The sequence below is a fragment of the Platichthys flesus genome, chromosome 3 (genome assembly GCF_949316205.1).
Source record: "Platichthys flesus chromosome 3, fPlaFle2.1, whole genome shotgun sequence".
NCBI lineage: Eukaryota > Metazoa > Chordata > Actinopteri > Pleuronectiformes > Pleuronectidae > Platichthys > Platichthys flesus.
Window position 1 is genome coordinate 2,026,991 of NC_084947.1, and position 10,934 is coordinate 2,037,924.

General features: G+C 46.2%; 1 protein-coding gene across 1 annotated transcript in view; it reads left to right on the plus strand.

Moving 5' to 3' along the window:
• Positions 1-10,934, plus strand: part of wdfy3 (WD repeat and FYVE domain containing 3) — a 57,271-nt gene extending 46,337 nt beyond the window's left edge. The window contains exons 42-64 of the mRNA XM_062381319.1: positions 55-218; positions 769-917; positions 1,412-1,532; positions 1,693-1,778; positions 2,049-2,129; positions 2,399-2,453; positions 2,553-2,672; positions 2,803-2,920; positions 3,043-3,149; positions 3,517-3,670; positions 3,765-3,856; positions 3,932-4,144; positions 4,241-4,382; positions 4,626-4,780; positions 5,185-5,343; positions 5,510-5,689; positions 5,774-5,956; positions 6,060-6,153; positions 6,240-6,407; positions 6,626-6,895; positions 7,044-7,155; positions 7,328-7,525; positions 7,735-10,934. Of these exons, the coding sequence (XP_062237303.1) occupies positions 55-218; positions 769-917; positions 1,412-1,532; positions 1,693-1,778; positions 2,049-2,129; positions 2,399-2,453; positions 2,553-2,672; positions 2,803-2,920; positions 3,043-3,149; positions 3,517-3,670; positions 3,765-3,856; positions 3,932-4,144; positions 4,241-4,382; positions 4,626-4,780; positions 5,185-5,343; positions 5,510-5,689; positions 5,774-5,956; positions 6,060-6,153; positions 6,240-6,407; positions 6,626-6,895; positions 7,044-7,155; positions 7,328-7,525; positions 7,735-7,855 (3,242 nt within the window). The 3' untranslated portion in view covers positions 7,856-10,934. The remainder of the gene's footprint in view (positions 1-54; positions 219-768; positions 918-1,411; positions 1,533-1,692; positions 1,779-2,048; positions 2,130-2,398; positions 2,454-2,552; positions 2,673-2,802; positions 2,921-3,042; positions 3,150-3,516; positions 3,671-3,764; positions 3,857-3,931; positions 4,145-4,240; positions 4,383-4,625; positions 4,781-5,184; positions 5,344-5,509; positions 5,690-5,773; positions 5,957-6,059; positions 6,154-6,239; positions 6,408-6,625; positions 6,896-7,043; positions 7,156-7,327; positions 7,526-7,734) is intronic.

Sequence of the window (10,934 nt, forward strand, 5' to 3'; positions counted from 1 at the left end):
CTTTCCCCAGTTCGTGTCTGAGCTCAAGGTAAAAGCTCTGTCTCTGCTCTCCAGGTCTGGTGAAGGCGCCGCTGAAGAGGTCCCGGTCCACGGCGGACGGAGCAGACGAGGAAAGTCAGGAGCAGCTTCAGGAGCAGCTGCTAGAGTCCGGAGGCCCAGAGGAGGAGCAGAAGACCGACAACACGTCACTGCTGCGCCTCCTGGAGGAAGGAGAGAAGGTCAGGAATTCAAGAGATGAATTAAAAGAAATTGTATTTATTGCAGCATCATAGTTTCAGAGCCTCTTTTTCTAAGAAAGAATAAGAGATAAGACACAACAACACTCAGCCACAAGCAGAGAGAGGCGTGTGTAAAAGTTTAACTCCTCCAGTGGGACGAGGCTCCTAAAGATTTGAATTGCATTTGATCTATGTTGTAGAAAGTCCAGGAGTGTTGTCATCTAAATAACAGTAGTTTCAATTTGGCAGGAGAGTTGATAACACTTCCAAAACAGGTTGAATAGGAGTTTACTGAGTTTTACATTTTCAACTAATAACACAAACTTTCTGAACCTGTATATGAGCAGAATATGTTTCCGTTAAGTTGCTAAGTAAAGTTTGATTCCCTGAATTAAATCTGTAAACGAGAATCTACCTGTAGTCACATGAGTTTCAGTCAAGTCCTGCTGTAAAATCTCTGATGGACACTGAGCTGATCAACTGAAGTCACGAGTTAGGCATCCATATCTTCGATTAGCAAATGAACCCTCGGTTGTTTCTCTGGTTCCAGATTCAGCACATGTACCGCTGTGCCAGAGTTCAGGGTCTGGACACCAGCGAGGGTCTGCTGCTGTTCGGGAAGGAGCACTTCTACGTCATCGACGGCTACACCATGACCGTGTCCAGGGAGATCCGGGACATCGACACGCTGCCGCCGAAGTAGGTCCACCCCTCTGAGGCTGTGTGTCTGTCCTGAGGAGCGTTGAGACTCAGCACCAGAGTCATGAATCCTGAGGCTGCAGCTCACAGATGATCACAGTCACTGTACTTTTGAACGATGACTTCATTCCTCTGGAGGCTGCACTGGGAGCTGCTGCTGCTGCCAGGGTGATGTCATGCTGCTGAGGGAGCGAGTGTTGTGATGCAAACAGAAAAGCTTTGACATGTTGAGTTGTTGTTTTTTGAGAGGGAGGATTTTTCTTTGTCTCTTTCTTTGAGGCATCATTTGGGAAAACAGCCCAAAAAAAAGTGTCACCAACAGATTGTTGTTAGATTGAACTTGTTCCCCTCAGGTGCTGGATGAATTAAGCAGAGTATCGGCTTCAAATGGCAGATGGATTATTGTTATTTTGTTTTAATGTTTAATAAACGGGGGGCAGCAAAGGGTCATTTTTCCCTTAATATGAATATTATTAATAAAACTGTGTTTCCAGTTTGCATGAGGCCATCATCCCCAGAGGAGCCCGACAAGGCCAGAGCCTGTTGAAGAGAACCTGCAGCATCTTCGCCTACGAGGACATCAAGGAGGTTCACAAGAGACGCTACCTGCTGCAGGTTAGTACACACACACACACTGACACACACCCTGACACACACACTTTAATATGATCATTTTGAAGAGATTTAAACTTGATCCCAGGAAGCACCAGTAAAGTATTTGGGCTCAGCTCTTGAAATGCTGATGTGTGACTGGTGTGTGCTCGTCCTCTTTCAGCCGATGGCCGTGGAAGTGTTTTCAGCGGACGGGAGGAACTACCTGTTAGCCTTCCAGAAAGGAGTCCGCAACAAGGTTTACCAAAGGTACTGAACTCAAACTCAAGCTGCTCTGTCAGTCACAGCAACAGCAGTTAAAAACAATTGTTACTCTCTTTTGTGCAAAGATCCCATTACCTGATTTTAGCCTGATTATCCGTTTACAGACAAATTCGTTTTTTGTTTTTGATCGGCAGTCACTCACCATGAGAGATCTCTTTAAGGAAGTGATGTGAGAGCCACGTTGATGCGTCGCCTCCTCTATCAGATTTTGCTGTTTTGTGTATCTTGTTAAGTTTTGCGTTTGATTTCCTGCAGGTTCTTGGCTGTGGTGCCTTCACTGGCCGACAGCTCGGAGTCGGTTTCAGGTCAGAGGCCGAACACCAGCGTGGAACAGGGGTAAGATAAATAAATATCCATGTTACCATTTCAATTTGCCGACTTTTTCAAATGTTGTGAGATGATTCATTGAAGGTTTAGATATTTGTTTTTGTTGCTTTTTTTTCAAAATCTTTGTAGCATTTTCTATTAGAGTCTAAATATTTTACAGATATTAGGATTTCAGCTATTTACAGAAAATAAATGAAACGAAAAAACACTCAATCCCACAAATAACACGAAGAAGAAGAAGTTTGAACTAAACCACCTCCCTGTGCTGGTGTTTTCAGATCGGGTCTGCTCAGCACACTGGTCGGAGAGAAGTCAGTGACTCAAAGATGGGAGGTAACAACCTGAACTCATCAGTCTAAAGTTATGCTTCATCATATCAGCTTGTCCAATCACAAGCCTCACTGGTCTGTGTGTGTGTGGTCTGTTTTCCAGCGAGGAGAGATCAGTAACTTCCAGTACCTGATGCACCTGAACACGCTGGCAGGACGCTCCTACAACGACCTGATGCAGTATCCGGTCTTCCCCTGGATCCTGGCCGACTACGACTCCGAGGTGAGTGAAGCTCTCCTCTCTCTACTGGTCTCATGTTTATACTGGTGGTACGATGGCAGCACGACTAAATGTCAGGATTTTCAACATAATGAATGAACTCTCATTTTATAACTTTGGTCACGCTAACCAGGAGCTGGACCTGAGCAACCCCAAGACGTTCCGTAACCTGGCCAAGCCGATGGGCGCCCAGACGGAAGACCGACTGACCCAGTACAAGAAGAGGTACAAGGACTGGGAGGATCCCACCGGTAAGAGGCCAGACACGAGTTCACAAGCAGGAGAAAATTTAAGTCTGTTGTTTTTATTCAAAAGGTCAGATGAAGACATTAGAGGGATATTCATTTCATATGTGTTGCTTTTGTCGCTCCAGGTGAAACCCCGGCTTACCACTACGGCACACACTACTCCTCAGCCATGATCGTGGCCTCGTACCTGGTCCGCATGGAGCCTTTCACACAGATTTTCCTCAGACTTCAGGTTTGAACTGAGCTTCTGTTACCTACTGAGTGTTCTGCTCATCTTCTACATGCTCCCACTGTGAAGGGAAAAGATTCAGACGAAACATTTAGAAGTTACTCTCATGTTAAGCTCAGTTACAGAATTTAACAAATGGGTTTGATCTCCAGAGGGAAATATTTCTTTGCGTCCTCTTCCTGAAAGATTCACACAGAACAGAACAGGTCATGTAAAGTTCTATTGCTCTTCACATCAGAAGGTTTCACTGCTGCTCGGTTTCTTCAGATCTCAAGGTCTAACAGAAAAGATCATCGTCCTCTCAGCCTCTTAAAAACAAGATGCTATCAAGTGTGAAACAGTGTGTGTGTGTTTGTGTGTTGTGTACCAGGGAGGCCATTTTGATCTGGCTGACAGGATGTACCACAGCGTGCGTGAAGCCTGGAACTCCGCCTCCAAACACAACATGGCTGACGTCAAGGAGCTCATCCCAGAGTTCTTCTATCTGCCAGAATTCATGCTCAACGCCAACAACTTTGACCTGGGTCAGTATGAGGTCGACTGCAGCACATGTCCACCTGACTGAGGGACTGGAGCTCATGAATATTAATGTTCTGCCCTCTGTTGTTGACGAACCAGGCGCCAAACAGAACGGCATCAAACTGGGCGACGTCATCCTGCCGCCTTGGGCGAAGGGCGACCCCCGAGAGTTCATCAGAGTCCACAGAGAGGTAGGACGTGAGCCCACAGTGAAGGTCTCGGCTTTCAGTGAGTCACATGCTAACCTCCATCTCGTGCTCCTTCAGGCGCTGGAGTGCGACTACGTGTCGGCCCACCTCCACGAATGGATCGACCTGATCTTCGGCTACAAGCAGCAGGGTCCTCCGGCTGTGGAGGCGGTCAACGTCTTCCACCACCTGTTCTACGAGGGTCAGGTGGACATCTACAACATCAACGACCCGCTCAAAGAGACGGCCACCATCGGCTTCATCAACAACTTTGGACAGATCCCCAAACAGGTTGGATGGACACATTTCTGACCCTTTCAGTAGATGTTTTTTAAACCCCTCTCTTCGATCACTCATGTGTGTTGATGGGTGTGTTTTGTGTTTCAGCTCTTTAAGAAGCCCCACCCTCCTAAACGGGTTCGCAGTAAAGCTAACGGCGACGTGGCGAGCGTTCCTCCGAGCTCCAACAGCGACAAGATCTTCTTCCACCATTTGGATAACCTCCGACCTTCTCTGGCGCCGGTCAAAGGTACGTCTGTGTACAACACACACAGAACCACAGACAGGCCAACTCACGGACCTGTTCATGAGAAACTAAACAGAAGAAACGCAGCTGACCCTGATTTAGTGTGAAATCCCTGCTCTGACTTTCCCCCATTTTTGTTCCTCGCTCATAGTATTTTCTGTAAATGCGTTTTCAGGTGTGTTTGTATAAACCCTGTTTTATTACAGACTATAACCGACAATTTTTTTTGCCTTTCCATTTATCCAGAGCTGAAGGAGCCCGTGGGACAGATCGTCTGCACTGACAAAGGCATCCTCGCCGGGGAGCAAAACAAAGTCCTGGTTCCACCGACCTGGAGCAAGACCTTCGCCTGGGGCTACGCCGACCTCAGCTGCCGTCTGGCCAACTACGAGTCTGACAAGGTCTGGAGCCGTTCCTCCAACATTTAATCTCCTCTTGTGTCTTTACTCCCGTGTCATTGTGCTGCATGTGAAGATGTAACACAATGTGTCATCATTTGATTTGTATGATTTGATTTCTTTTTAAGTAGTTTCAATGACGTCCTGATCCACTGTTGATTTTCAAACACTTTCCTGTTCACACGTATGTCACTATGAATCTGTCGGGACAAAGTGAAACGTTATTGAAGACTTTGTTCCCCCCTGCTGGCGCCTGAGTGACACTACACATTTCTTACTGACTCCATTACAGATGTCTCTCATGCCCTTCCTCAGTAGAACCTCCTGTAGAACAATTTAAATAACAATTGAAATGTTTGTTGAGATACAGATGAGTAACAGATAGAAATCTGCGGCTGTGGTTTCAGGCGCTGGTTGTGTACGAGTGTCTGTCAGAGTGGGGTCAGGTCCTCTGTGCGATATGTCCCAACCCAAAGCTGGTCATCACCGGGGGCACCAGCACGGCCATCTGTGTGTGGGAGACCGGAACGTCCAAGGAGAGGGTCAAGTCCCTCGTGCTCAAACAGGTACACAAACAAACAAACACACACACACACACACACACACACACACACTCAAGGCCAGCTCTGATAGAAACATGAAATTGTCTAAATGACTTCCCTCTCGGTTCAGGACACACAAGGCAGCGGTGTTGAACTGTGTAGCTCTAATCTCATGTCTCTCGTCCACCAGGCGTTACTGGGCCACACAGACGCTGTGACGTGTCTCACGGCGTCGTCGGCGTACCACATCATCGTCAGCGGCTCGCGGGATCGAACCTGCATCATCTGGGACCTCAACAAGCTCTCCTTCGTCACGCAGCTCAGGGGCCACCGGGCGCCCGTCTCTGCTCTGTGTATCAATGAACTGACGGTGGGTGAAGCAGAGAACACAGCTCGTGATCGGCGTCACCGTGAAATGGGGACAGAGTGATTTAAAGATGTTGTGTTTGTTCAGGGCGACATCGTGTCGTGTGCAGGAACCTACATCCACGTGTGGAGCATCAACGGCAGCCCCATCGCCAGCGCCAACACCTTCACCGGACGCAGCCAGCAAATCCTGTGCTGCTGCGTGTCGGAGATGAACGAGTGGGACACACAGAACGTGATCGTCACGGGACACTCGGACGGCGTTGTGAGGGTAACTACACAATGTCTTCTCAGGCTGCTGTGATACATTAAGTGTTTAAAATGCAGCAAACAGAGATATTCAGTCATTGTTGTTACTCTTCTATCTGTCATAGTTTTGGAGAATGGAGTTCCTCCAAGTCCCAGAAACGCCTGCTCCGGTGCCGGTTGAGCCCGATGTGCCCGACTGCTGCAGCGAGGAGAAGATCGGTGAGTCCTTCACCAACAGATTCTGACTTTCACACCAGCAACACGTCACAACACAAATCTGATGAGGTTCTCTCTCTCCGTCCCAGAAGGCGGCGTGAGTCACAACGGGGAAGACATCAGCAGCGAGTCGGACGGAGACGAACCGAGTCTGAGCCAGGAGCCCAAAGCGCCACGCAACCCGTCCACAGGGGGGGGCAGCCAGCCGGGCAGCCAGCCGGGCAGCCAGCCGGGCAGCGCCGTCCACAGACCCAGAGGTAAACACGGACTCCACCACCAGAGGCTGCTCATGTTCCTACAGCTACAGCCCGTCTTGACCTCTTCGTTAGTTTAATACACTTTGTCAGGATGTTGGTTTGTCCTGCTTCACATTTCCCGTGTATTTCCTTCCCTGAGATTCAGGACAGTATTTCATGAGACCTGAGTGTTAGACCGTAGTGATGTTCTCACTCCTGATAAATTAAACCCCTTGCAGGTCCCTCAGCCCGAGCGGGAGCGTCATGGTCGATGGACAGCGGCTCCGACGACTCCCACCGCTGGTCCGACTCCCTCAGCGTGGACGAGAAGGACGGCTTCGTGTTTGTCAACTATTCTGAGGGTCAGACCAGAGGCCCTCACCCTCACCCTCACCCTCACCCTCATCCTCATCCTCATCCTCATCCAGCGCATCCAGGCCACAGCTCGGTGACTCAGCCGCTCCACGCCTCAGTCTTGGAGGCACGGACGTTCAACCAGCTCAGGGCAGGTGTGTGTCCGAGAATCAGGTTTATACAAGTCACGGTCTCATTTTTTAAAGCAAAGCAACATTTTCAAAGAGTTTGCTCGGCTGATCTGATGACCAGGCGTTTGTTGCATTGTTAAAATGCTGCTGCTCTATTTGTGCCTGTCTGCAGGCTACAGATGGGAGCGCCAGCTGGTCTTCAGGAGCAAACTCACCATGCACACGGCATTCGATCGTAAGGACAACGCTCACCCAGCAGAGATCTCCTCCCTCGCCATCTCCAAGTAAGAACGATGGAAGAGCGTGTGGTCCTGCACCAAACTGACAAACTTTGATTTGTTGTGAATTGTATTGTAACTGGTTTTTATATGGTTCCTGATCCGTGGACAGTTGATTAGAAACTCACTCAATTCCACTGACCTCCCACTTTCCTCTGCTGTTAAACCCTCTCCTCAGGGACCACAGTAAGATCCTGGTGGGCGATGGGCGCGGCCGGGTCTTCAGCTGGTCGGTCAGTGACCAGCCGGGCCGTTCGGCAGCTGATCACTGGGTGAAGGACGAGGTGGTCGACAGCTGCTCCGGCTGCTCAGTTCGTTTCTCCCTCACTGAGCGACGCCACCACTGCAGGAACTGCGGGCAGCTCTTCTGCCAGAAGTAATGCTTTGTTTTTGAATTGTTGAATTAAATGAGAATATGAACGTTTTCTACTCACCTGATCCTCTGCATCTTTGAACCTTTGGTGTTTCCCAGGGCTCCGTCCTGGGTCCCCTGTTATTTTATCTCTACTCTTTTGCAACAGCTTCATGATGGAGAACCCGAATTAACCTACCGACATGCTCACCTTGTCTCTCTGTGTTTCTCAGGTGCAGTCGCTTCCAGTCAGAGATCAAAAGGCTGAAGATCTCGTCCCCGGTGCGAGTTTGTCAGAACTGTTATTACAACCTGCAGCACGAGCGAAGCGTGGAGGACGGCTGCAGAAACTGAGCTCAACCCGCCGCCGACAAAAGAAATCCTCCTCTCGGGGACCTGAGGAGGATTTCCCTCCTTCATCTGCCTCGTTGTTCCCTCGTCAGCCCGCAGACAACCTGAAACTCTCTCCCTCTGAAGCCCCTCTACCCTTTGGTGTGTTCAACCACATGAACTGTAACACACCGACAGACGAGAACGGGAAGGAATGTCCGTCAATTCATCTTTGTGACGGTCAAACTCATTGAAGGAGAACGGAGGGAAAAGGAGGTCGAACGTGATGGAAAGGAAATGAAAACTCAATCCCCACTTCACCACCTGCTCTCCAAACGCCCTCGAGTGCGGCGCCTGATTCAATCACCCGCCATCTTTGTGTTGAGATCAAGAAACATGGAAAACTCCTTCCTCTGTCACTGCAAGACATAAGACACTTGTTGATATTGTAAATATTTAACATGGCCTTTTTAACTGTAAGAGGAACAAACAGAACAAAAAATAAGGTCAATGAAAAAAGAGCAAAAACAAAAGAAATTGCCTGTAACATAGCGTTGTGACTAGCCACTGCTGGCGTTAAAAAAACAAAAAAAGAAAAAGAACAAAATCGATGGTGTGTCGTCTGCGTCACACGGGAGGGAAATGAATGTCAATAATTAATGTCAGTGGGTTGAATTTACTCGTGCGTCTAGTTATTATGCAACGTCACTTATTTTCTTTTCTTTTTATTTCCTGTTTATTTTTGTTGTTGTTTACAAAAATGTGATTAATTTTGTACGTGTGCGTTGCTCACAGCGCCGAGCGCTCACCATCACACAGATTTATTATCAGAACGTCTTTTCCTTCTTTTGCCAAATTGTTAAAAAGTATAAAATTAGGATGATTTTTTTTTTTATCCTCAAATCATCTAATCTGTCCGTTACATGAGTTCCCATTTGGAAAATACTTGTTATTGCTGCTTCTTTGAAAGACTGGACACGTTATCACGTTTGTTTTTGTTTATATATATATTTTAGAAAACATATCAGTTCATTTGTGAAAGAAATATGAATTAGGTTGAAAAAGAAGATAGACCTTTAATGTTGCTGCACATTTGTTTTGCGTGTTTAGTTACTGTACAGTGTTGAAGCAGCGTTTTGAATGCGCACACAGAAAAAGGGATTGGTAGTTTTTATTTTTCTGCACAGACTCGTCGTTTGCTGGACGTCACCCCGATCCTGTGGCATTATTACAGCGGCACTCCGTACACTTTATCCTCAGTCCGTGTTAAACTGGAGGAGCAGCAGCCAATCGTCTTTCAGTCTGAGAAGAAAGTATGAAAACTTAAATAATCATTCATGAGATTAATTTAAAGACAGTGGGACAGAGCTGCTGTTTGTTTGCTTTATGTTGCTGTTTTGGTACAAATGCAGAAATTATTGAGTTTTACATCTTGGCTATTTATTCTAGAGAAGGATAAAAACTTGTATTTTGCAGTGACCGTTTTAAATTGAGAAATCAGTGAAATCCAACGAGTCGGATCATTCACTCATTTCACTCTAATTTCTGTTTCTGCTCCTTCATGGACATAATTTACAAACCAGACGAGACCATTTGGTTCCGATGACCAGGAACCGTTAACCTCGGAGAGCGCAAACTTCCGCCAAGAAAGTGCAAAAACAAGGATGAAGAAAATGTAGATGTTCAACAGTTGAATCTGATGAAATGAGAACAAAAAGAAATTGTTCTTTCTCCAAAGTTTTTTTGTATTTGCATATATTCCTGTTACAGGTAAATATGAGTTTGTGAGGAAAGTTTGAAATTATCCTAATGGGAAAAGTTTCAGTTAGAAAAACAAAGGATCTAGTGTAATTTGTGATGCTACCAAAAGGGGGCGCCACGCTCTACACAAAGAGTCCAGCAGGGAAGTAAATGTCAGTTTTTGGCACAAATTGAAACTCGAACAAGACTGAGATATTAATAACGTACAGACGCATCACGTAAACATGACGGCCGTCTGCGTACGAGTTTAGAATTTGTCACCACACGATACAGTTTGAGTTGCTGCTGCTGCCTCGACAGTTACACACGATGAACCTGCGTTTGTTTTCCGTTTTTTCGCTCCGTACACGTTTGTGTTCATGTTGTTTTGTTCGTGCCTCTGTGGGCAACACGTGCGCATTCAAGTGCTGCTTTCGTTTTCTTTCTCTTTCTTTGAGAGAATGTTTCGTTATTTTTTGTTTCTACACTCGTCTTCAGTCTTCAACATGTAAAAAAACAAAAAGAACACACTTTAATATTCACCCCCACAGATCCCTGACATTATACTAATAATACGCACTCTTGTTATCGTCCACTGCGTTTACGTACTGTAACTTAGCGTGCAATCATGCCACCTAGCTGAATTGGCCGAGTCGGCTTCTGTCAATCAAGAGTTGCTTAGCACCTTCACGTGTACAAAAGAAAAGTCACGAGTTTTTATTCAATGCAGTTTTACGTTGTGGTTTTAACAGAGAGGTGCGTTTCACAAGCGAATAAATGAACTGAACAACGTATTTATGCAAATATAAATGGATTTAGATTTTTTTTTTATGATTATTGCGATTTCAGCAAGTTTTGTTACTTGTTGCATGTCTATTAACACAGCTGACTTTCTGTGTCAGTGCATTGTACATGTTCTTGGCATTATATTGTTTTGGTTTTGTTCTTTTTCGGGTTTTAATTTGTACATTTTTTTGGAGGCACTGTCTGATGAGTTACTCCCGAGTGGCCGAGCATCAGGTTTATGTACAGAGCTGCAGAACGTCTCCTGACTCAGACTTTTTGTATTCTTAACGGAAAAGAATTCATGAGAGAAGAGGAAAGAGGAGGAGGAGGAATAAATCTCGGATTATTTTGGTGGTCTTGTATTAGACTGCGATATTACAGTATCTGGTGTGCAATCTGTGGTAGCTGAATGTTCCTTGTATATTTGTGTTCACTACATCCCACAAGAGAAAAACCAGTAGAGTAACGACCCAGCTCCCCGTTACAGAAACAAAATGTTACAATAATGCAATAGATCTGGTACTTATTCTTTTTAATTTCATTTCAATAAATAATTGCTGTTTACCACCAAATGAAA